The sequence below is a fragment of the Juglans regia genome, chromosome 13, assembly GCF_001411555.2.
Source record: "Juglans regia cultivar Chandler chromosome 13, Walnut 2.0, whole genome shotgun sequence".
Lineage (NCBI taxonomy): Eukaryota > Viridiplantae > Streptophyta > Magnoliopsida > Fagales > Juglandaceae > Juglans > Juglans regia.
The window spans coordinates 31668298-31695565 of NC_049913.1; the positions used below are offsets into that span (position 1 = coordinate 31668298).

General features: G+C 34.4%; 3 protein-coding genes across 8 annotated transcripts; 2 read left to right on the forward strand and 1 right to left on the reverse strand.

Annotated features, from left to right (window-relative positions):
• Nucleotides 1-450: 450 nt before the first annotated feature.
• LOC108996595 (NAC domain-containing protein 14-like) lies at nucleotides 451-5797 on the forward strand. Of its 6 annotated transcripts, none has more exons than XM_018972572.2 (9): nucleotides 451-661; nucleotides 1175-1458; nucleotides 1899-2195; nucleotides 2317-2508; nucleotides 2591-2911; nucleotides 2998-3072; nucleotides 3150-3461; nucleotides 3659-3732; nucleotides 5685-5797. In XM_018972572.2, exons 1-8 carry the CDS (start codon nucleotides 499-501, stop codon nucleotides 3710-3712), a joined length of 1698 nt encoding a protein of 565 aa, XP_018828117.2. In that variant the 5' UTR covers nucleotides 451-498; the 3' UTR covers nucleotides 3713-3732; nucleotides 5685-5797. The 6 variants fall into 6 exon arrangements, with proteins under 6 accessions (XP_018828117.2, XP_018828118.2, XP_018828120.2 ...); XM_018972573.2 differs by lacking the exon at nucleotides 5685-5797 and adding an exon at nucleotides 4782-5662; XM_018972575.2 differs by lacking the exon at nucleotides 5685-5797 and having other exon boundaries at nucleotides 3150-3289; nucleotides 3383-3461; nucleotides 3659-3804.
• Nucleotides 5798-11749: 5952 nt separating this feature from the next.
• Nucleotides 11750-13703, forward strand: LOC108996599 (60S ribosomal protein L9). The gene is made up of 3 exons (XM_018972580.2): nucleotides 11750-12312; nucleotides 13170-13292; nucleotides 13379-13703. Exons 1-3 carry the CDS (start codon nucleotides 11941-11943, stop codon nucleotides 13463-13465), a joined length of 582 nt encoding a protein of 193 aa, XP_018828125.1. The 5' UTR covers nucleotides 11750-11940; the 3' UTR covers nucleotides 13466-13703.
• A 5740-nt stretch (nucleotides 13704-19443) lies between these two features.
• LOC108982579 lies at nucleotides 19444-20228 on the reverse strand. Its single transcript, XM_018953992.2, has one exon. It carries the CDS (start codon nucleotides 20065-20067, stop codon nucleotides 19660-19662), a length of 408 nt encoding a protein of 135 aa, XP_018809537.1. The 5' UTR covers nucleotides 20068-20228; the 3' UTR covers nucleotides 19444-19659.
• Between the last annotated feature and the right edge of the window lie 7040 nt (nucleotides 20229-27268).

Below are 27268 nucleotides of genomic sequence, written 5' to 3' on the forward strand. Positions count from 1 at the left end.
ATGAATATTTGTTTTCAAATGCTTAAAAACAGACAAAATGGATAATTATTAGAAATGGTATAAATTAACAAGTTAACATTTCTCGCAAATTTTCTTATTTAAGCCAAACACAAATATCATTTCAAAATCAATCATACAATATTTATCTTTTTTTTTATTATATTCTTAATTTTAGAATTAATATAAAAACATTTACAAGATATATATATATTTTTTAAATCCAAAGATTGAATTCCAAAATAATTGTTTTTTATAATCTTATCCAAATGATTAAAAAAAAAACCACTCAACTTGTGGGTATCAACAAAATAAAAACGAATTTAGAGAATCATTTTGATAATAAATTGGAACTGAGAGGACTAAAGTGCAATCTTCGTTACGAAGCTAGTTGGAATTGCTTTTGACTCATTTCCCCTCCATTTATAAGGACCAACTGCTTCATCTCTTACTCTCGCTCGCGCTTAGACTTTGTTATAATTCTGCTTGTTCGCTAGTGATATGGATGCGTTGTCTCTGAAAGTGCAACCATGGATGAGATTTGATCCTCCGGAAGACAAGGTCATCGACTTCTTCTTGAGGGCAAAGATCACTGGGAATGATGAGTTAGTCGACTTCATTCCCGAAGCTCAGAGTTGCAAATGGGAGCCCTGGGATTTGAAAGGTAAGATACATTCTCCCCATTCTTATCATCAGAGACCCAGATTCATGTTTTATTTTTCCCTGCAAAAGTTTGTGATTCTTTGTTACTAGGGAAATGTAGTCTTCCTCTTTGCGAATTGTTGTTTGGATTTTTTATGTCATTGATATTGCTTCTTTTTTTTTTTGTTATAATGTTTATTAAACTCTGTAAGTTGATCATATCTGCAGGCTTAACCTTTTGGGATAACTGTTTATTTAACTTGCTCTCGGGAAATTAAATCGGTATGAGAAATGTGACACCAATAAAATATTTGGCTCTTTCTCAGTATGACCATTTGATTTTCTCGTTTGGACCTTGAATTTGTAACTTCATTGTTATTTGTTTCTTAATCATATTATTTATAAATTTTTCTTTTTTTTGTGTTGTTTTAATTTTCTTCCATCTTTTACTGCACCTTAACTTTTTGTTTGATAATCCTGCATATTGTGCTCGTGTGTTTTTCTAATTTTTTTAGCCCTCGAACTTTATGCTTAGTCTGGTTAGATTCATGTTGCATAAAGACCGCATATCCAGAGTGGTGGTTCTTCTCGCCACTGGATCTGAAGCATCGAAGTGGGAATCGATCGAACCGCGCAACCAATGCTGGGTTTTGGAAAGTGACTGGAAGGGACAAGATAATCATGTCTAACTCGGGAATGATTGGAAAGAAAAAGTATCTGGTATTCTATAGAGGGCGTGGTAAAGGCGAGAAAACAAATTGGGCGATTCATGAATTCCATACAACCCTGAAGGACCTTGATGGCACCCATCCCGGTCAGGTTGGTTTAAATGATTGGTTTGTGATATTATTGGCCTCACATTTCTTCTTAATCTCGATTTCGTAGTGGAAATTTCTCGTTTTTGTGGATTTAAGACCATATTTCTGCGAAACTTGGGTGGAGATCCTCCTGAAAAGATGAATTATTCAATTAGCAAGGGCTTTGAAATCTGTTAAATTTCTACCTAGGGTCAACATAACAAGCGAGTTGAGGACTGTTTCAATTGGTAATTTTAATTTTAAAGAGGAAGTCTCTTGGTTTATTAGAACCGCTGCATTGTTCTTTTTATAATAAACAAGGACAAATTCTTCTATTTCATTGTTGCCATAGCTCTAACCTTTTTGATACGCATCTATTCATTTTTTTACCATGCAGTTCTGTAGTAACCCAATTCGTAGGTTTGATCAGCCTGATTCACTTTGTTGATGAACTTTATGCAGAACGCCTTTGTACTCTGCCGATTATCCTATGAACATGAAAAGAGTATTAAAGATCCAAACATTAATGATGCTGGACCTGCTGTTTCATCACCCGCCATATCCAAATTGTTTCATGAAGAATCAGAGTCTGAGCTACTTCTGCCCTCAGTATTCCCTGCATCAGATGTGGAAGCTACTACAACACCTGAAAATTGTGATGAAACAATATCCAGCACTACAACAGCTGCCGAGTGTGATGACCAACATATTAGAGCTCACGCTGCAGAGAATCGATTGGGAGAACTTACCATTACCAATGTGAGAAAAGAATTGAGTTTCAGCTTAAAACAGTTTTCAATTTTTTTTTTTTTTTTTTGAAAGTTCAGAAGCGCAGTCTATTTTAAGTGCGTATCTTATCTATTCATATTTCTTTCATCAGGATGAGCTGAAAATAGAAGAAGTTTGCGATGTTTTGACGCCTTCAACTTCACTACACAATAACCCTACTGTTTCATCAGCCACCACAACTAAATCTTCTTTAGAAGAAATAGAGTCTACGCGAGGTTTGGATTCGGTCAGTTATAATGCTTGCACTGCAAGAAATGATGTCCCTGAAGCAACAGTCAGTGAGGTAAGGCATTGAGTTCTGCAAATCAATAGCTAGTGAGTTAAATATTGGTTCCGATCGTTCATGTTCCTATATCTGGTTGCAGTTTGAGGAAGGCTTGAGTCTGTCTGATCTCCCATCAGAGCCTCCAGATTGCAACTTGTCCTCTTGGTGTCCCCCCTTGGATATGCAATTTGACATGTCTGACCCCGTCACTGATGACTCAAACAACAGTCCTTGTGGGGCTTATTTTCAGTATGGTGCTTTTAAGCCTGCAGCTCATGGCCATGAATTATCAGATGCAACGGCTTATTTTGATAATGAGTACATTCAAAATATGTTTGTCAGTCAAAAGAACCTCACTGTGGTCTCTAATAACGACAATGGATCATGCACCAGTTCAGGTGCAAAAATGGCCAACAAACCGGTAAGTGGGAGCTATCAAGTACTTTTTTCATTTGAAAATTGCAAGTTGAACCGAGAAATTTTGTGTTGGGTTGTCTCAATTTGCAGCTTGAATGGTTTGACCAAAATAGTTATAATGCTTACACTGCAAAAAATGAAGTGCTAGAAGCAATAGCCAGTGAGGTAAGGCATCGAATTCCTGCATATCAACAACTAGTGAGTGAAATACCTGTCTCAATCGTTCATGTACCTATCATCAGGTTGATTCGCAACTCGAGGAAGGCTTGTATATGTTTGATCTCCTACCAAAGCCTCCAGATTGCAACTTGGATATGCCATTCGACTTGCCTTGTCCTGTCACCGATGACTCAAACAACAGTCATTGGGGTATGGATTTTCAGTATGTCACGAATGACCTTGCCACATATGGCTGTGAGTTTCAAGATTTAAAACCTGATTATCTCAATGCGAACTTCCCAAATACGTTTGGCAGTCAAAAGAATCTCACTTTGGTCTCTATTAAGGACAGTGGATCATGCGTTGGTCCAGATGCAAAATTGGCCAATGCACCGGTAAGTGGGTGCTTTCAAGTACATTTTTTTTATCGATAGTTGCATGTTGAACCCAGAAACAGTGTTTAGTTCTGTCAATTACAGCTTTAATGGTGCGAGTTGCTAAAATCTTACAGTTGAATTGAATGAGTTTTATATGTCTTATATTTTCAGATTTATTGGTCTTCTGAATCCTAACCTTGCATCGTTCTTGACAGTTTGAATTTCAAGATTCTGGAAAGATCAGCAAACGAAAGGCTCATCAGGGTTGATAAATCTGGAATCCCACATGGTATGGATATGATTGTGAATAATAGTGAAATGATTTGAGTTAAGATGTTTTATTGGGTTTCGAGAAATGAGAGAGAAAAAGTTTAATAAATAAATTATAATATTAAATATTGGTAGAATATAATTTTTAATATTATTTTTGTTTTGAAATTTAAAAAAGTTGTATTGTTTTTGGCGTTTTGTTTGGAAGTTTGGAAAAATTGTAATGATTAGGTAATAATTAGATGAAAAAGTTGAATATTTGAAACTAAAAAGTGCTTGTATTTAAGTGATGTTCGGGTAGAAAATTATGAAAAATTTTTAGATGAAATGAGATGAGATGAGATGAGATCATCTCACTTTCCAATCAAGCTCTTATTGACATTCTTCACAAGATGAGTGTTAACTACAGGTTCAATCCCATTTATAAAAAAAAAAAAACTACTGGCTCAATCCTAAAATCTCATAATCTTCATAATTATGCAAGATAATTATTTCCCAACTAGTATCCCAAACCTCAACATATTTTCCTCAGTTTCTATTTCACTTCCATTTCCAACTACAGTATCTAAACACCGTATCAACCATTGAACCATAATACCATGTGAAACCTCCTTGGAAGTTGTTCAAAAAGGTTTTCTCCTGGACATGCATTTTCCTCCTACGCTGCCGCCGTGCGCTGCGTCTAGCCACGGCCGTCGCCAGCCATGTCTAACCCTCAACCACACCCCATGCCACCACCGTACCCCAGCAGGCCCGAGGCCTCTACCTCCCTCTCGGCTTCTCCCTCCACCCACAACTTTGTTGTCACCACCGTTAGCCGCCTCTGCCACCACATCACACCACGACCATCCCTCTCCATCCCCTTCCCGATCTCCACTCCACGTACAATCAGATCACCAAACCAACATCTTTTGACGCCACGAGACCATGCTAGGCAACAAGCGGCATGTGACGATTTCAATCCCTCAGCATGGTGTAATTTCTACCTCTTCCTCTCAGTAGTTGATTATGTTGTGAAGTTGATATTGAATGGTGTTGTAATTGTGCTATGTTGTGAATTGTGAACAGAGTTGTTGTGATGTGGTTGTGTAGTTGAAGTGGTGGGTTTATTGAGCAATTGTGTATGGTGTGAAGTGATGGGGCGCTGTGCCGTGTGATGCAGTTGGTGATATGGTAGCGTGTTGTGAGGTGACAAGACTATGGTGAATGTGCTCTGTGTAGTGAACTGTGCTTTGTGATGCAGTTGTATGTCGTGCGAAGTGTTTGGATAGTTGTGTAGTTTATGAAGTGGCATGATCTAAAGTGAAGTGTTATGTTGGTTGGGTTTGAGTTGGATGTTGATGTCAGAGTGTATGAAGCTTGTATGCACAAGCAGACGTTGTAGTGGATTATATGTTGATCTTAGGTTATAACAATGGGTAAGGTACATGTGTAAATTGGTTGGACACATGTGCCGGATAGATTTACCATTTGTAATGGATAATTTGTCTTAAGCATGAGTGCACGATATTTAAGCCTCAATGTTGACATAATTTTTTGTATTATGCATGGTTAAAATTACGGTGAAGTGTTGGTTAGGTTATATATGAATGAAGGAAGGGATGTATGTATTGACTAGAATTGGGTTGTATAACTTGGTTGGTCCGAGTTATAGATAGGAAATGATGGTTTGATAGAAAAAATGTGATGAAGGTGATAGATAATGTGTCTTAACCCTTAAAATGAATCAGGTTTACTTTAAAGGATAAGAACATGAAGTAGAATGTTGTGTTTGGAAAGATGACCTCAAGTGGGTCCCAAGCTATGGGTTCAAGAATTTTGAAAAACGTGATAAAAGAAAGCATAGATGATGGAATTGGATAGTAGAGTATGTCTGAGTGAAGGAAGTCCAAGTGGAGGATAGTTTATGTATTTTCTAAGTTTAATTACCTATGCACTTGAGGAAGGAAATGACGTTATATATGCATGTAGGTTGCCATCTGACATGCACATAAATGGACTACAAGAAATGTAAATAGCATGGAGTCCAGGTAATTATTATGTTCATACTCTTATAAACTTTTCTAAATGATATGAAATGAAAAGAAATGTTTCTCTTTATGATGCTTTATGAAGATGAAATGAAGTTTTATGAAAGTATGCTAAGTATAAGTGTTTAAAGGTATATGTAAGTAAATGCCTTCTTTGGCAGTCCCTATTTATGCACTCAAAGTAATAGTTGTATGCATGTGAATAGATATTATATAATGTATCTAGTGTCTTTATTTTCCAAGAAATGAAATGTTGAGATTTACGCTGGATACTTTTAAATGATGTTTAAAGGATGCGATGAACTGTACGGGTGTAACCGGTCCGGTTCGGTCCAATTTTGGAGAAATTTTGGAACCGAATCGGTATGTATTTAGAAATTTAAGAACCGATTCATCACCAAAATCAGAATTTCGATTTTTTCGATTTCGGTCCGGTCTAGTCCGGTCCGGTTTTCCGGTTTACCATTTACACATGTGACACTATATTTGTTTAATATTATAACTTTTTTAATACTAAACTTAATTGTGAGAATTTAATATTTATTATCAACAATTACTAATTCCTTAATGTTCAATTATAGTAGTATAATGTAAGTAATGTCTAACTTATTAGTGAAATTAATAAACTTAAATAATAAGATTAAAATAGTATAATTATTGTCTAATTATACTAGTATACTAATTTTAAGTTATAAGACTAATAGACTTGAATAATAAGATTAGAATTTTATGTTATATTAATTAGAAATGTAGCATATAATATATATAAATTGTATATAATTTAAAAAATTAAAATATATATGTATCAGTCCAGTTCGGTTTAAACCGGTTTTCGTTTTTAAGAACCGGTACGCACCGGACCGGTTACAAACTAGTTCGGTCCGGTCCGGTTCAACTGGTTTTTTAGTTTTTTCTATACCCCTAGATGAAAGTGTATTTAAATGGAAAAAATATATTCATCATTTATTTTCTCATCATCCTCTTATCATCCCATGATGTGGCATTAAATGATAGGTTCACAAATAAAATATAATAAATAGTCTTCAATTATCAAATATCACATCATAGGATTATGAAAATTTGGATGATAAGTATCATTACTTATTTAAATGACGCCATGAAAATGTATTTAAATGATGCTGTGAAATGAATTTTAAATGATGCTATGAAATGATTTTTAAAGAATGTTATGAAATAAAGTTTACGTTTATGCTTCTAAACGATATTTATGAAATGAAATGGACTGATGAATTAATGAAAGGAATGAAAAGGAAAGTATTGAAATGAATGAATGAAATGAAATGAATGAATGTTTTAATGTATGAAAATACGTAACTGTCATAATTGTATGAATGAATGATAGTACCAATAGACTGGACAAATTGCATTGTCTAGTAAGTAGTACTAGTAGTGCACCCAGTGTTGCCCCTTAACTGAAAGGAATTTCCAACCTGTGGTCACGGGCGGAATCCGGATCCAAAAAACCATTAACTCCAATACACGAGGCGTAACAGTATGTACCGAGTAGAAGAAAAGTGAAAAGAGTAAACTGAATGTATGAATGCTTTAGTTTCTTTATGAATGAATGTACAAGGTGTGGAAAATTTTCATGAAAAGAAAACCATTTTTAAAAAAAAACTACACCTTGTAATGTTTTTAAAGGAAATGAATGTTTACGTGAAGTATGTAGAGGAATGATGAATACATGAATAAAAATCCATGTTAGTATATTTTTTGTAGTATAAAATAATATTTATTGAGTATTTGACTCATTTTATTTTTATGTATATCCATCCCCCTCTCAAGAACAACATGAGTAAGAAGTGTCAGGACAAACATGACCCAAGAAAAGGGTGACAGAAGCCTATGCTTATTTTTATGTAATGTATGAAAGTAGATTTTTATAAACAAGACTTTTAATTTAATTTAATGATTTCCGCTGCAAAACTCTCTCTTAGATTTATAGAGTATATCTAAATTTTAAACTTAGAATCTTTTTTATCTTAGGAAGGAAAGGGAAAAAGTTTAAAATAGCCAGTAATTCTCGTCTCATTTTCAAAAACTATTTTCTAAAGTACCACCACATGAACGAGTATTATATTAGGAGATTTGAGGGAAGATCTGATCTTAATTCGTGGGTACCATTGAAGTTGTTGCATCGATTACTTTCTTTGTTTTACTCAAGATGCAATCTAAATCACTATGGTATCTTTGTTTCCTTTTTGTACAAAAAAGTTTCCCGTCTTATTGTAAATTCTAAACATATTGCTTACCAAAAATAAAAATAAAATAAACATGTGTGACAAAACATCTCAAACATTAATTTAACACAAACTCAAACAAATAAAGTTCTTATGAACAAATAAGGTTAACTTGTGGTTTTAGCTAAATCATAGGTTGCACTTTGGAAAGCAAAAATTGGGAATAAAGACATTTTATACCCTCAAGCTACCAATACAGATGGTTACTGAAACTCGCATATTACAACTTTAAACTGTTAAAAATTGGCACTTCACCATTCACCAAGATTTGAACGTCAAAGTTGTGACATGTCACCTAATTTTTGTTGATCAAGTTATCATAATTGAATTAGAGTGTTAAGTATCATATTTTGGTGGTTTGAGGGTGCAGGTTTTGATAGATTGGGTCAAAAAATGTAAATATCTTGTAGATTATAGGTGGAAGATGACCTTTTCCCATAAAACTTTGGATGCTAGCACCAACCGAAAAATATGGCAAAAAAAAAGAAGATTTTTACAACACTTTACACATGAATTATGTCTTAAAATGAAGAGTATTTTTTTATAAAATATCTTATAAAATAATATTAAATTACAAAAATACTTTCATTTCAAATACGTAATTGTAAAATGTACTGTAAAATGTGTTGTGTATTTATCGTTACGAATGCTACGATGGAATTGATAATGAGGCATGTTGATTTATCTTGGAAGTAAAACACCAACAGTTTAAAAGACAAAAATATGTAAAGTACCAATAAGATTTAAAAAGAAAAAAAAAAAAAAAACCAATTTGATGGAGGAGAGACAAAACAAAGAAGAGTCTGGTAGAGAACGAAAGGCCTCAAAGAAGTATGGAGGAAAGACCACACCTTATGAGTTTCAGAAAAATATAAGTTTGTCCTATTGGCAATTCCTTTATTTTTTACAACAAATTTAGCCGATATAATTTTTTTTTAATTATTTCTAGATGAATTTGTTCTCTGCTAAAATGAGAGTTTTCGGCTTAAATGAAATATGTATTAATGACTTTTTTAAAATAATATTACATTTTCTATTTTATGTGAATGAATGTGATTGTATTCTAATTTAAAGGTTTTTTTTTTTTAAAAATTCACACTAATAATGGTTGAAGTTTACTATTATTATATGATAAATACTTTAGTTACAAATGGAGTACAAAAAAAAATAAATCTACAAACTGACTTAGTTTGATATGACATTTCAAATTGTAAAGTTACTTTTATTATAAAATGAGAAATGATACTTACAGTCGTGAGTGTGCAAACGTCGTGCAGTCGTTTTGAAAAAAGTGAATAAATATAAGACCTACATGAAAAGAAATTAATTTTTTAATAGTAGATCTCACTCTTTTTCAAAGCAACTGCATGACGTTTGCGCATTCCACGACTGTATGTAGCATTACTCTTATAAAATATATCTAATAAATTTCATAAAATCACGTTAATTTATGTATTTATTTTTATACAATCTTTTTATATCTATAACAGATCTCTTATTATATATGAAGAGTGAGTGTGCTCATTTTACTTTTTCTTTTTAAAATAAACGATTAGATCCTTTTATCGATGGGTGAAAGTTCTGAAAGTGAGAAGAAAAAAATTGTAAATAATTCTTAATGAACAGAGGAAAAAGTAATTCTTTAAAAAAATGTCCTTGAGGAGGAAGTACTGAATTATATGAATTAATAGAAGAGTATTGAAAATGAAGAGAAGCAAAATAGGCATTAGCAAATCTATTTAAAATGTTAGCTCTAGAGTAATAGCAATAGGTTTTGTTATAAAAAAGGGAGTTGGGTAAAGAAAACTTCCTCCTTGGACGAGCACGGGGCTTAGTAAAGTAGAACCGGGTGGCGCTGCTTGATGCTCTGATCAAAAACAAATAAGTGGGGCCATGCCGGTACGATTGAATATGCGTTAAAAAGGTCAATCCCTTCCCTACGACAACAAAAAAACCGGGCCGAACTTCTAACAGCCCGCCCGCTTCCGTAGAACAATATCGTGGCAACGTAGGCCTAAGTGGTCATATTTTTTTAAGTTAATATATCACTTTTTTCACTTTGATTTCTATACTCAAGATTAGGCCTCGTTTGGTTATATAAATCATCTCATCTCATATCATCTCATCTCATCACTAAAATGTTTTTAAATTCTTAAATAAAATATAATAAACAATTCTTTTTTTTTTAAAACTGAAAACAAAAATAATATTAAAATATATTCTAACAATATTTTATTCAACTTTCAACTTTTATCTCATCTCATATCAATTTTCAACTTTTAACCTCAAATTAGATTAGTCAACTTTCAACCTCGTTTGTTTTTACAACACATTTCATCTCATCTAATCATGACAATTTTTTCAAATTCTCACATACAAAAAATAAACAATTCAATTTTTTCAAATTCCAAAACAATAATAATATTAAAAAAATATATTCTAATAATATTTTATTCAATTTTCAATTTTCATCTCATATCATCTCATATGTAAAAACAAATGAGGCTAAACTACCAATGGTTTTAATGAAATTAGGATATTCTCAACTCATTTTATCTCATCTCATTTCTATAAAAAGCAATTTCAAACATTAGCTAGCATTACCAATGGTTTTAACGAAACTAGGATATTCTTCAATCCATATATGATCTCCATCTCCCAGCAACGAATGTTTTGCTAGCTAATGAGTTATCTTTGCTTGTCTTAGCACATATTGCACTTTCTAGGGCAATGTCTCCTTTAGGACCAACCTCATCTCAATCATTTGGTCATAGTTACTTTCTCAAAACTTACTCTTTCATATCTTATACTATGATTCTAATATTTTCAACTTTATCTATCTTCTGAGTTATGAGTGCATCTCAATTGACTTACATTGTACATCTTTCAAGTTTTATCCCTTGCACTCATTCCCTTGATTCTACGAGGTGAGCTGCCTTCATATTTTCTTTTATCCTAATTGCCTGCTGAAACTCTTCTATGTCTCATATTTCTATTTTATTTACTTTGGTTGGATTAGTAAAACTTCCATAAAAGATTAAGCAATTCTTCGGGATCGTGTCTTTTTCATAGTGCACGCTACCAATTTAGCTTCTCCAATGGTCAACTTTTCCATCAACAATTGCTAAGTGATAAAGATAAGTAGTGTATGTGATCCCATATAATCTAGAAATGAGAAGTTCTTACTCTTTATAATAGTTCTAAATGAAACTATAATTGTATCATTAACTAATTTTTTTAATGTGTAAGTCAGATATGACTTAGACCTTCATTAGAATAGTTTATATGGTATCTTTTAAGTATCAGGCGGCCCCAACAAAGAGGTTGGGAATTTAAGGGAGGACATCCTGATACCCTATGCTAAGTGATAAGCCAAAGCATCACTAGCAACAGGATAATTCTACAGGATATGTGAATTCCAAGGTGATAAGATATTGATTTTTCAAAAAATTTCTCATTAAATTACAAAGTAATATTTAAGATTTAAAGAAACTCATTTAAAGAAACTCATTTAATAAATTACCTTAAAAACATGGAGGATGCTCATTCACCAAGTTAAAATGCACCAAAGCAAATAAAGTATTTTTAAAGATAATATAATTTACAATAAATTATATAAAGACACGGATGAACACATGGGGGTGTGGCGCACTGGCGGCGGGTGAAACAACCGCCGGCTGGGGAATGGGCCGAGGGCCGAAAGTTATGCATATAGTACGGATCACTCCTACTTGTAAACTAAAGAAACCCTCTCAACGGCTGGGCCCAATACATTAGGTTCTAATTCTCGAAGGGAAGCATTTTAGGGTTTCTGCGTTTTTTATAGACAGACTCGTCACAGCTATATAAAGTCACCAGTCATTTTTTTGTTTCTAGGGTTTTGGTGCCTCCATTTTCTTCGCTTCGCTTAGACTCAGAGACAGTAACAGAGCAAAAATGAAGACCATTCTCTCGTCGGAGACTATGGATATCCCAGACGGCGTAAAAATCAAGATAAACGCCAAGATCATCGAGGTGGAGGGTCCGCGCGGTAAACTCATCCGCAACTTCAAGCACCTCAATCTAGACTTTGATCTCATCACTGACGAGGCTGGCAAGCGAAAGCTGAAGATTGAGGCCTGGTTCGGATCCCGGAAGACGTCGGCGTCGATCCGTACTGCTCTCAGCCACGTCGAGAACCTGATCACCGGCGTCACCAAGGGCTACCGCTACAAGATGAGGTTCGTGTACGCTCACTTCCCCATCAACGCTAGCATCACCAACGCTAACAAGTCCATCGAGATCCGTAATTTTTTGGGTGAAAAGAAGGTACCTTTCCGGCAATTGTGAAATGGATTTTTCTTCTATTGAGGTTCTGTCTTTTGCTTCGTTTGGATTTTGATGCTTGTTTATTGTTTTTTTTTTATGTCATCTGTCTTATTTATATACGAATAGTGGTTTGATCTGTGAGAATTAGTAACGATATTCGAACCTTAGTTCATTATTTAGTTGAATTTATTAGATTGTTGGTGTAACTTGATTCTTTACTGGAAGGTTCCTAACTGGAAGCGTTATTTCATAGTTTACCTGTTCCATGATAGATCTTATATTGTTTATTCTGTTAGTCTATTAATTTGGGTTCTTTTTTACCCCGTGCCTTTTCTGAAAATTTGTTTAGGATATGGTGGCATTGGATATTCCACTTTCCCTTTTTAAATATCACTGATGCCATATTACTTCATTTTTTTTATTGGTACTGATACTATATTACCTCATGAAGCGGAATGGTAATAGAATAAAGTAGACGAAGTCAGTTTTTCATTTGGTAACTCATTTTTGCATCCTTTGGATAAGGCTTTTATCAAGCGTAGATGCCTATTTGCACACAAAACACAAGAAAAGGATTTGAAGGGGGGCCGGATAAGAATAGAGAAGTTGGTATTGTTTAAACTGTTTTCTTGTTTCATATTGGTTGCCATTTGTTTGCACTGTGGTGGCTGTTGTGGAAATTGTTACTACTCAAGGTGTTTCTATCTTGCAAGTCTTGTAGATCATATATATTGAGAGTGCATTTTTTTGTCTTTGATGTTGCTAGGGGATTTAATTCAAGTACATTGATGTTAAACTTTATCTTATTCAATAGTTAAATGTGGATTTCATTGGACCTTGTATTTTTTGGTTGTTAGGTAAGAAAAGTGGACATGCTTGATGGAGTGTCCATTCTCCGTTCCGAAAAGGTCAAGGATGAACTAGTTTTAGATGGGAATGACATTGAACTCGTTTCACGGTCTTGTGCCTTGATAAACCAGGTCTCTCTCTCTCCCCAAATCCGAAAATTCATTTTCATACTATGTTGCTTGCACTTACTGATCTGCCCTCTGTTTTGGGTTTGCAGAAATGTCATGTGAAGAACAAGGATATCCGGAAGTTTCTTGATGGTATCTATGTCAGTGAGAAGGGAACCATCCTTGAGGAGGAGTAATTGCTGGTGGGATAGAAATATTGTCTTAGTTTTTTGATTTGGTCTTTTTCTTTTACGCCTTTTGTTTGCATTTTATAAACTTTTGAGCATAACATTATGAGTTTGTTTGGAATTTGATTTGCAATTTTGTATTGTCGAAATTACCGGTGGTTAATTAAGCCGATATGTGCTTCAAAATCAGTTTAGTTTATTTATCCTGCGTTAATTTTGTTAAATTGAAATCATAGTATTTGTGTTCAAGTTGAATATTGTAAAATAGGTTGGTTCTCTTCGAGACTTAGGTGCTTTAATCCTTGACGCATGATACCTCCTTACGTTGTGGAGGACAGATTGGATTTAATATTCGTATCGTGTTGTTTACTATGAAAGCCACCATGATATTAGTTTGTTCTGGAACATTGGAACACGTATTCCGAAATGAGACGTTTCCAACCAACCTCCCCCTCCCCTAGTTCTGAGGTAATACTTTTATTTTTATGGTTTGGCACCAGTTGTCATTGCGTCCGGACTAATTCCAGGAGTGTAACAGTCCTTGGTAAGGAGTTTTTTACAAGTGTAGTTCGGATAATTCAAAGATAATTTTTCAGTCTGAATTTTTCCAGACTAAATTATTTTGAAAATAACGACAAAAATTTAGAATTTATAATCATGGCTCAATCTATATATAACTCAGCTCCCTGCCGTTTAAGTCAATCCAATTAAACGTGCAAAGTACTGTCAAAATATTTATAAAATAACTAATAAAAGTATAATTATTTTATCAAAACATTCTCATTTTAGAACTCTTTTTACAAAATACAATTAGGGGTGTAAAAAAAAGAAAAAAAAAATCGCTTGAATTGGATCAAATTGATGAAGTCGGTCCAGTTTGTAAGGTATCGATACGATATCGATTCTTAAGAACTAAAATCGATGCATACTAGTTTTCATATTTTGAAAATCAATTTAAATCAAACCAGACTTATATATATATTTATAATTGTTTATTTTATATTATATATTATATGCTAAATTTTTAATTAATTTAATATAAAATTCTAATCTTATTATTCAAGTCTATTAATCTCATAACATATGATAAAACATAAAATTAATCTTATAATTTGTAATATAACACTTGATATAACATATAAATTTTAATCTTATAATATAAAATCAATATAACATAAAATTTTAATTTTAAACATAAATATTAATATTAAGTTATTAATATAAACTTAATTTTGATATATATATATCAAGAAAATACATTTTTGGCCTAATAAATTATATTATATATATTATCCTTTTGTCCTTCTAATCTGAATAAAGTAATAAACAAAGCATCTCGTCTATTGCAGATCTTTACCAGTAAAACAATCTCCCGACTGCTAGCCTATACACACACACACACCACACCATTCTCAGTCTCTTTGAATGCATATATTCTCTGCTTTTTCACATTTCTTTATTGGAGCTTGATCTTTCTCCAAGATTGACCAAGAGAGTGTATGGAGGCGATGGTGGTTCGTACTATGCGTGGTCCCCATCAGAGCTCCCCACGCTGCGTCAAGGCAATATTGGTGCAGCCAAGTTGGCCCTTGGAAAGAACGGTTTTGCTCTTCCTCGTTACTCTTACTCCGCTAAGGTTGCTTATGTCCTCCAAGGTATATATATATTGAATATATGGGTTTTTTGTTATGTAGAATAAGATGTCAATTTTTTAAAAAAAATCTTTTAAAAGTATTCTTCACTGAGTTTGTTGGTGAAATTTAAATAAGATTTCTCAGGTTCTTTTGGAATATCATCAATACGTGAAAATAAAATACGTGGAATTTAACATAATACCACCATGACTTATATATATCACTCAACCTTGAAGTAGTTTAGGCATGTGCCAGAATAGTTTGAAATTTCTCTTGAAAGTAGTTCATGCAAATTCAGTTTTGTTGATGGCTTCTACCAAAGATACAGACTATTGTTAGAATATGATCCCCAATACCATTAGCTGCTCATGATATACAATACCATTTTTATTATAATTTAAATTTTAGATTATCTTTTTGGTTACTCTTCATTGATTTTTCTACACCATAGATAATGGTGTAGCTGGAATTGTTCTTCCTGAATCCGAAGAGAATGTCATTGCAATAAAAAAGGGTGATGCCATTGCTCTTCCTTTTGGTTTCGTTACATGGTGGTACAACAAAGAGGACACTGAGTTAGTTGTTCTTTTCTTGGGAAAAGCTCACAAAGCTGGTGAGTTTACCCATTTTTACTTGCAATTCTTTTAGGAACAATCGGCACTTGTAAACGGGGCATAGTCGGCGCTTAAAATAATATTTTTTAATTATCACTTCAATTAAAAAAAAAAACCAAAGAAGAAGCATAAGATGAAAAGGAGCCCGTTAGAAACCGAAATCGTAAAGAAAGAACCAAAAAACTCACTGAAATAGAGCTCCGCATCATCTGGGTCTTCGTCTTCCTGCTCGTATGGCGTCTGGATTCCCTTTCGGTTGCGTGTAATAGTTTTGCAGTCGTCGTCTTCATGTGTAATGGTTGCCCAATCGTCGACTTCTTGCTCATCTGATCTGGGAGATTGAGCTACTCACATTGCTTCTAAATCCTCCTGTTCATCTGGAACCGTGGGTCTCCGTTTTCGCAAGCATTCAGTGACAACGATAAGAAATGAATGATATTGAACACCTGATCTCTTTGCTGTGGCAAATATCTTCCAATCTCAAAAGCAGAAGAGGTCATGTATTGTGATGAAAGACCGTCATCATCGGTAAATGCCCCAATCTCAGCATCCTCATCATTCTCGTCATTGGTCAATTGCGAAAATGATTTGCTTTTTTCCAGCAAGACTTCCTTTGACAAGCTGTCCTACAGTGAGGAGCTGGAACTATCTCTATCAAGAGGTTGAATGTTCACATAGAGAGCTGGTTGCGTCGAGTTCTTGAAACTCCTTTTGCAGTTCAATTGAGCGCGTACGGTTATAGTTTCTTTGATAACTCCAAAATCCGCAAGATTTATGGCAGCCGTCCCCAAGAGTTGACCTTTGACTGCCTTGTCCTTTCGAGGTTCATACAAGAAAATCTAAGCTGTTCTTCTAAAACCTTTCATGGGTTGTGCCTTTTCTGGACGCTTCCCTACATAAAGTAATCGGAAGCCTAAAGGATTCGCCAATTCCAATTATTTCATCCCTAACCCCACAAGTAAGGGACCCAGAATTTTGATAACCATTTTCCCACTTAATAAGCAATGACCGAGAAGATTTCAAAGACTGTTGGAGGCCATGACTTTACCTCCTGTACATGGATAAGGTAATGAACCTAAACTGAAACACTTTTTCGACTCCTTGATCTTAGCCCGAGCGCCATTATGATTGAAAAATGCCGGTGCAACCCTTAGCGGGTTCGATCAATCACAATGCATCTATGTTTATGAAACATAACACGATTACATACTACAATTAGAGAATATTAGAATCAAGAACTATAAAAAAAAAAAAAAAAACATAAAAACTGTGGAAAAGGCTACCGATTCATCATTAATATGACCCACTCCACTCATTCCGCCATACAAAACATTATTTTATATGCTAGAGGAGGAGCCGCACGAATGATAGCAATGTACAAAACTAAATCAATGTAAACGATCATTTCCAAACCCATAACTAGTTGTTTATATATATATATATATATATATATAGAGAGAGAGAGAGAGAGAGAGAGAGAGAGTATAATTCCAACTCATAAGACTCAGTTAAATATTTGAAAATGTAACTGTTGGGATGGGAAGAATATGTAAAATGTTCTGTATTTAAATAAGTTTCGATCATATTCAAACCACTGTATGTAATGAAAAATAGAAGAAGATGAACAGTACCACATTCAGAGTAAGCAATCAAAGAAGAATGAAGAAAAAGACAAACAGTTGAGAACTCAGCAAAACATAGAGGGGGGATGGAAGGATGGAGAGTCGAAGGGTCAAATACTGAAACGGTGCGTTTTTAATTTTCCACATCAGACGCGTTTGCCCCGTGCTTACATCAGGCGACTGCCTATAACTTTTTTCTTTTTCTTGACGGGTTCCAACGGGATCTTCACTGGCTTCTCAACTAAGTTTGTTAGTTGAGCATGAGACATGGATGAGAATGTTGTAAATAGCTTCGTTGGAAAGTAACTGGGCAATGAAATTGTCAAATATGTAAAGTGTGTAATGTGGGATGATGAGTAGCTTCCTATAATTTTTAAATTTAATGAGGGCGAACGTCGGACACGATGAATCAGTGTTTTAAATTTCGTACCGTACCGGTCAGTACAGTCGAAATTTTTCGTTTCGGCCATCCGGCCAGTACAGGTACTATATCTGTTCCGTACCAGTTAAAATACCGGCCATACTAGACTAAATTTCGGCCTGTATCGGCCTATATTTCGACCGGTACCGGCCAATATTTCGGCCTGTGTGTTTTTTTTTTTTTCATTTTTTCAAATTATAAACTTATTTTTTAATCCCTAATTCAGATTAGACTATTTATAATTTATATATATATGTATTTATATATAGACTATTATTTTGGAATATAATTTTTATATATATTTATATATATAATTTATTTATATATCGACTATCCCGAAACGTTATCTCGAAACGCTATCTCAAAACAGTATCGGTATTAAAATATTTTGTTTCAATATCTTGATTGATATGACGTTCAATACGATATTCAAAATATTGCGATAAATACATGAGGTGTAGCACACTGGCGGCGGGTGAAACAACCGCTGGTAATGGAAAGGTGGGAGGCAACAGGTCGCTGTTCCATCCTGATGCAAGTGCACAGGAAAATGTGGAGAGAATTTGAAAGCCATCGTTGGAAAATTGAGTACAATTATGCCATAAAAAAGCATCCTCCTAGGAGTAGAAGCTAGAAAAATTAAAAAGAAATGGAAGTAGATAATTTAGAGATTCCTCAGCACAACAACTGAAATAGGACAAGATGCCTACTCCAAAGGATAATGCAAGAGCGACCGCTCTTCTGGCATGTATTTATTTTTAAGTTATTTTTTCATAGATTATTTTAACAGTTGAAAATATTTTTAAAAAATAAAATAAATTTAGAATATCATTAAACAAATACTTCTTTAATCACAAAATAAACAAATATATATATTAGTCTTCCCGGTGGGAGTTGAATTTTTTTTTTATTCATGATTAAGGAAGTATTTTTAATGATGTTATAATTTTTTTAAAATATTTAAAAGTGTTAAAAAAATCTATATAAAAAAAAGAATTAAAAAAAATTGAAAAAACATATGTTAAAGCCTAGTTGGAGTTTAGTGGTGACTTTAGCATTATCCTTATTCCAAAATCCGAAAAAGAAATTTGAATAAAAAAAAAAAGAGAAACAGATCAAAATCCCTAACTTTTTCTTTTGGATTCGGGGCTGAGTTCAGTTGGAACTTCGTGAAAATTTCTTCATAAATCAAACAATCAAAGCCATATTTAAGCTCTTAACTCTTTACAACAAAGTGGCCAAAAATAAATTAACAAAGAGCTGGATCAGAAGCGCAAACTCTGCCACAAATTCAAGAACCCCGATTCGTAATAACCATAATATCCAAGCATATTTATCTCTTTTTATATAAAGTAATGTGAGAGAGAAGCTACTATAACAGTGCATATTTTACACTCACTGTGTAGTTACTTCTAGTTGATTGTTCTCAATACTCACTTGAAAAGATGTGTAGTCTAGATGATGCCACATCATATATATAAAATGAATGTTCTTAATAGTGACTTCTATCTATATTTATTTTTTTATATAAGTAGAACTAAATCGTATCCTTTAAAGATTTTGTCTTTATTTTGCTTGATCATCTTATATACTTCCCCATACATAATAAAAACTGTTCTGATATCCTCAATAACTTATGCAAATTAAAAATAAAACAAAAACACAAACGAAATCAAACCCACAACCATCACCGAAGATAAAAAATGGGAATTTATATATATATAACAGAAGGAATCGGAGGAAATGACAAACAATAGCCGTATATATGTGCATCCTACGTACAGAGCAAAGAAAATGCACCGAGTGCCTCTCCTTTAGCCCACATTCTCACAACAAAATGAACAAAAAATAAAAAGAGAAAGCCAGACCAATCAATCAATGACATGAAGTCCATGAAACGCCTCAAAATCCATCAGAAAAGACCGAACAAAACGGAGAAACCGAGCACGATGAGCCAGACGATATGGACGAGAAGGAGGGCCTGACCGGAGAGAGGGCCTGGCCCACCGTTGCCGACCTCGCAGAACCCCAGCTCGGCGACCTTGACGCCGGCGCAGAGAGCGTCGGCGCAGCCGCACCAGTAGGTGACGCCGTCGACGCCACAGACTGGGTCGGCGCGAAAGCAGTTGATGGGGCAGGAGGCTGGCACAGAAACTGCGCCGCAGAGATCTGCGTCGTTCTTGCCGTTGTCTTGGGAATGTAGTTGGAGGACAGAGGAGTGGTCATCGGATCGGACGGTAGGGACGGAGCAAATGGTGAAGAGTACGGCGATCATGATGATGAAGGTGGAAGAGAATGTAAGTTTGTAGAATTGGGCCATGAAGTTTGTCAATTTCGCAAAGGCGAGCTATGGAGGGCGCGCCTTAGGGAATCAAGAGGACCCAACCCAAGAAGCGTTGAATGTTAATGTCAAATTCTGGTTCAGAATTTGAGTTGGAAGAAGGAGGAGGAAGGAATGAAGATTTTTCTCTCTTTTTTTTGTTGGAGGATTGGCCGTCCAAAGAGGAAAAGGTCTTGGGTATAGGTCGCGCGTGTGCGTTGGCGGTGGGTCCATCGGTAAGAATTTTAAAAAAAAAAATTTTAAAAATATTAAAAAAATTTCTATAAAATTTTCCATTTTGAAAAAGCAAAAGCAAGGCATTCGTGATTTGTTTGCCGTTGTACAGTTGGTTTTTAGGTTTTTGAATCTCGTTTATAGCCTTTATAGGTTACGGTTCGTTGCTTTCTTCGCCAACTCTACCGGTTATGGTTCGTTGCTATCTTCCAACTCTACCGCGAACCTTTCTTTCAACCCTACCAAGAAAACCAACTCTACCGGTTATGGTTCGTTGGACGAACCTTTCTTCCAACTCTACCGGTTGTGGTTCGTTGCTTTCTTCGCCAATCTACGTGTCTGTCTATAGACTCTACTACATTTAAATTATAAAATTATTTTTATTATTAAATTTATAATATTTTTTAAAAGTATATCAATTTCTAAAAATTAATATTGGGCTCGGATCTTACCCATTTTTTTTTATTTTTTTTCACTTAATTATTATAAAAATATTTGTTAATGAGTTTGTGACTTTTATTTTTTATTTTAAATGTTTAAAGTATTTAAAAATTAAAAAAAAAAATTAACCTTCTTGATAATGGTTGGGTGTAGGATAACTCATTTCTAAATTGCCATCCCCATTTGTCCAAAAAGTGACAAAAAAAGGTTGCACATATTTAGTATAATGGCAATACTTATATAATGGGTTATGTGTATTTGATTTTACTATTTCATAGTGAGGCTCATGAAATTTGTATGTAAATTGCCTACGTGTCTGCATCTTATTCGTTACCGTTGTATCCATGAGAACGGAATTACTGTTCTAAAGAGAGATTGATAGCATAACTCCTATATAATTATTTTTAAATATTTTAAAAACTAATTTTTCTTAAAAAATGATGTTGTTATCTTAGTTACATCAGTTCATGTGATGTATTTTAATATGGACCCTTCTCAATTGCCTAATTGAATTAGATGATCCAATTCGAGAGATTGATACACACGTTATGTGGGCCCACGACATTTAAATCTATGAGTATAGAATTTTGGCAAAATTTAAACCCCACGTAACTCCTCGAGTAAGGAGTTAATTTATTAGACTGCTTAAAATGTATCACATTAGTCAATTTATTATAAATGACAAAAACATATATTGAAGAAGAAAGACAAATAGAGAAACTCGTGCGGAGGAGAAAAAATATATGAGAAGATTATTTTTTAAATTGTCTCGTTTATTTTCACAATTCTTCTTAATTTATCTTATCTCATCATTATAATTTTTTTAAATCTCTACACTAAAGAAAATAAATAATTTAACTTTTTCAAATTTCAAAATAAAAATAATATTAAAAAAATATATTCTAAATTTTTTTATTCAACTCTTAAGTTTCATCTATGAAACAAAATAGTCTATTCATCTCATCTCAAAATTTCTTTTTAAAACATCGCTCAAATACAAAATATTTTTCAATTTCAATTTTTCAATTTTCTTCATATTATCATTACAACTTTTCCAAACTTCCAAACAAAACACAAAAAAATAATACAATTTTTTCAAATTTAAAACAAAAATGATTTTAATAAATAATTTTTTAACTTTACAATATTTTTATTCAATTTTTTCTCATTCATTTTTCAAAACTCAATAAAACATCTTAACTCAAACTTTTTCACTACTATTCACATTCTATTTCACTATTATTTACAGAATTTTTATCTCATCTCATTATCCAAATATGACCTTAATTTGAGGTGAGGTTTGGATAGTGAGTTGAGATGAGTTAAGATGAAAATTAAAATTTGAATAAAATATTGTTAAAATATTATTTTTTAATATTATTATTATTTTGGTATTTGAAAAAAGTTAAATTTTTTATTATATTTTGTGTGAAAATTTAAAAAAATTATAATGATTAAATGAGATAAGTTGATATTAATTCTAAATCCAAACAGGATCGGTATAGAAGTAGCATGGGGGCATAGTGATACCAGATGGTATCCTAACAAGGCACAAACCCCCTTCTTTTTGCATATAAAGAAATGGAAGCAGATCATTTAAAACTCCAAAAATCTATGAAGCCATATCTAAAGGGGTAACCGATCCGGTCTAGTTCAATTTTGGTTAAGTATCATATCACTACAAGAAAATGGCCATATTGCGATGATTTTTTGTCTGTTGCAATTAATATCGCCACAATAATCTATTTTTCACAGCAATTTCTTGGTCGACGCGACTTCCAACCCGTAATTTTTATTTCTATCTATTGCAACGATTTTAAACACAATTGCAGTGCCAAGATTTCGCTGCAAATAGTATTTGAACTTATTGCAGCGAATTTAGTGAAAAATGCGTCGAATTTTACCGCCGCAAAATGTCAAAACATTATTGCGACGCACAATTTCGCCGCAACTCTCATTGTAATGTCCACGACACCAATATTACCACATAAAGTTATATTTCCCCCCAAAACCCGATCGATTTCCCCCCCAAATCCCGATTTCACATCGTCTCCATTTTTTCCTACCAGCACTGGTTCTCTCCCAAATCTCGATACCTGCATCATCCCCCCAATTTGCACACGCTGATTTTAGAGCTCCAGATTCCATATCATTGCAGCCTCATCCGTTATTTCGTGGTTCTCCTTTCGCTGAATCCGAGCCACTTTTTCCAGACCCGAAGTGAAACAAAGTCACCTTTCTCCACGTCCGTTTCCGAGTGACCGTTTGGGAAGTCCAATATCGACGGTCGAGATCGTCCATCGACACGGTCGGGACTCTCTTTCATGCATCGCATGTATATGTGGTTTCCTTTAATCTAGATTTCTCCCCCTTCATCCTCGTATGAGTTGCTGATTGCCAAAATTATGCATTTCGGTGGGTACTGATTCAGTTGTGTCTAAATGAATGTCCTTTCTGGGCTTGTAAGCATTGAGGCTAATCTGAGTGAACCTTTTTTTTTTTTTTGTTCATCTGTAGCTTATGGAATTTTTTCCCTTAGTTTGGTTTATTCATGGCCCCTTTACTGGTGCATTGTTTGTGTTTGTCTCCTTTGATTGACTTTGAAGTTCCGAACTGTCACCTATTCAAAACAAATGAAAATGCTGGGTAAATGAAGTTACCCACCTATCGTTGAAGTTTCAGACCCTGAAATTTAATGTTAATAGAATGTCTTTTATGTTTTCTGTCATATTCAAGTGCAAAATCTTAGTTGGAAATCGCTGGTACTAGCTTAGCTATCCTTATATTATATTATAGTTGTCTTGTCTATTTTAATGAAGCCCCTTTTGTCCATACGTCTGAATACTGCTTGTCCTTTTCATTTTAGATAAGTTTGGAATCAAATACAATCATTATTGCGTCCGAGAGAAAGTATATATTATGCCTCAAGACCTGTGATTGGTTTCGAGTTTCATTATTTATATTTGGTGAATTGATTATAGTTATAATGCATTCATATATTTAATTGTTTACTTGAACTGATTATAGTTAAAATACATTCATCTATTTAATTGTTCTTACTTCAAATGTTAGTTTCTTTGGTGCTGAAAGCATTTTTTGTATGCATAGGTGGGGGAAGAGGATTCCTTCATTTTAACATATTACAATTGATGTTGGTTGAACAGTTGAACATATTGAATGTTTTAAATTCAAAATGATTTTGGTTAATAGTTGCAATAGGAAAATTATGAGTTTGAAAGATAGAGATGTAATGTACCTTGGTTAAGGATGACTTATAACTTGTTGATTTCTTTATTCGTCCCAGGTAGTTTAATCAAACCTACAAGAGAAAATTCAGCTTTACGTTAATTGACACCATTGAATATTGAGTTCAGAAATAAGAAAGGTTTTGCTTTAAAAATACTAAGGTATTTATTAATATCTATACAATTAAAAGTTTGGATAAAGGCCCTCACAAATTGAGTTGAGATGAGATCAAATGAGCAGTACCATTAATTATATATAAGGGGGACTAACAATGAAACACATACATCCATGTAATTGCAGACAGAAACAAGCAAAAATTACCCATTACTTTGCTTCTTTGAACTTGCCCATTTCACCTCTGTATGAGATTTTATCAATTTGATTTATTTGGAATGAATCCCTTGCCAAAGTACAATTAACAATTGTACATTAGGAATGAGCAAACTGTTCTTATATAGCATCCAACAAATTATGGAAATTCCTACTAAAAGAGTTTATACGAAAACAACTGTATATAATTAATGATGTCAACTCTCATAATAAGATTACAACCATGCATGATATATGCAAAACTACAACATGTGGCATCCATCACTTAGATCTCTTTTATTCTCAAGTAACAAGCTCATGATGGAAACAAACAAGACTCTTGACACATGTTATGTTGAGTTCGATGCTTATCTACTAGTTGATGATGATCATGTTAAGGTTACAACATTGTTAAACAAATTATGGGTTTGTCAAGTATTACATATCATAAATTAATATTAATATGTATTAAGCAAGTATGAAATCCACATGGATGATCACTTCCTCATGCTAAATCTAGCGGCTTTTTGTTCACACCTCATAAAGTCCGTCTTTACACTTTCTTATCCCATATGGATGTAGAACATCGTAATAACCTGTCATATCATCGTTCATCGAGTCGAGTAACAAATTTGATGACTCTTCTTTTTATTTAGATGGACAAAAGCTGGATGAATTTGGGTGATAGATTTGTATCACCTGCATATGCTGAAGGGGTTAAAAATTTCCTCACAATGGCACAAAACTATTGTGAGGGAAGTGATCGCATTCGGTGTCCCTGCCGTATATGATGTAATAACCTCTTATTGCCTACATTTGAGCTTGAGACTCACTTGTTCATAGAAGGAATCAATCCAAATTACACTCAATGGATATTTCATGTGGAGGAGGAAACACTCCCCATCATTGACGACGACACCAATCCCGAGGATTGAGTTGAAGACAAGTACATTGATGACATTGACCGTATGTTAGATGACATACGGGCAGGCCCTTTCAAAGATGCTCCTGAAGACAACACTACATCGCCAACTCAGCCATCGATACCACTTCCCTCCTCAAACTCAACTTTTGACCAACTATTAGAGGATGCTCAACGTCCTCTTTTCGACGACTGCACTAAATTCTCAAAGTTCTCATTCGTTGTGAAGTTGTTACACATTAAAACTCTCGGTGGGTGGTCAATCAAGTCTTTTGATATGCTCATAAGCCTTCTACGGTCTGCCTTTCCTAATGCTAAATTGCCTAGTTCATATGAGGAGGCAAGGTCATTGGAACGAGGTTTGGGTTTCAAGTACCACAAAATTCATGCATGCTCAAACGACTACATTTTATTCTGGAAGGAATATGCTAATCTTAATGAGTGCCCTATATGTAAAGCTTCACGTTGGATGCCAAATACACATGGGTCACGAGTGATCCCACAAAAAGTGATTCGACATTTACCTTTGAAGCCAAGATTGCAACGTCTCTTTGTGACAGACAAGATAGCATGTGATATGAGATGACATAAAGAGCAGCGAGTACCCGATGAGACTAGTATGAGACATCCTGCTGACTCTCAGTTCTGAAAGACATTTGATCAAACCCATTCTTGGTTTGCTCAGGATGCTCGCAATGTTAGGCTCGGCTTGGCAAGCGATGGCTTCAATCCCCACAACAACCTAGCAAAGCCGTATAGCATTTGGCCAGTGATTCTTGTCCCATATAACTTGCCGCCGTGGTTATGCATGAAAGACCAGTTCTTCATGACATCGCTCATTATCCCTGGCCCAAAATACCAGGGAATGACATTGATGTGTATTTGCAGCCGTTAATTGATGAGTTACTTGAACTCTAGGAGCATGGGTTACCTATATATGATGCTTCCACTAAGGTGCATGCTACCTTATTGTGGACAATTAATGACTTTCCTGCTTATGAGAATCTTTATGGGTGGTCAACAAAAGGGAAATTGGCATGTCCCTCTTGCAATGCAAGCACAGATTCCATTTGGTTGAAGTATGGCAGAAAACAGTGTTATATGGGACATCGACGGCTCTTACCGGCAAGTCACATTTGGCGAACGGGAAAATGGTTGTTCAACAGTAGAAAAGATCATCGCATGCCACCAAATTGGGTCAAAGAAGTAGGTCTCTTAACTCAACTACAACTGCTTGGATATGTCCAATTTGAAAAATCTTGTAGGAAGAGAAAACGCACTGCAGATCAGTTAAACTGGACAAAGAAAAACATATTCTTCAAGCTACCTTATTGGTCAATGTTGGGGCTTCAACATAATCTAGATGTTATGTATATTGAAAAGAACATTTCCGATAGCATATTGGGCACTTTAATGAACATTCCTGGTAAAACAAAATATAATATAAATTCTTGGCGTGATCTGGAGAACTTGGGCTTTAGAAAAGAATTACATCTTAAGCGTGAAGATAAACGTGTTACAATGTCACGTGCACTGTACACATTACATGGAGATGAAAGGAACAAATTATGTGAGTGGCTCGCTAAGGTTAAATTTCCAGATGGGTTTGCCGCCAATGTCACGCACTGTGTATCTGTATGTGATTGCAAAATCTTTGGGCTCAAAAGCCATGACCATCATGTTTTCTTGCAACGACTGCTTCCTATTGCTGTTGGGGGGGTTCTTAAGGATTGATATTGCATTGGTTTTGACTGAACTTAGCAGTTTCTTCAAAGAGTTGTGCGCCCGAACACTGGATGTGAATTGCTTATCCCAGCTTCAACTTGATATCGTCACCATTCTATGCAAATTGGAGATGATATTCCCTCCTTCTTTTTTCGATATTATGGTCCATCTAGCTGCCCATTTGTCGGGTGAGGTCATACTCAAAGGTCCAGTTCAATATCGGTGGATGTACCCGTTCGAAAGATATCTCGGCTAGTTCAAGCGGTATGTTAAGAATAAAGCCCATCTAGAAGGTTCAATAGCGGAAGCCTACATTCACATCGA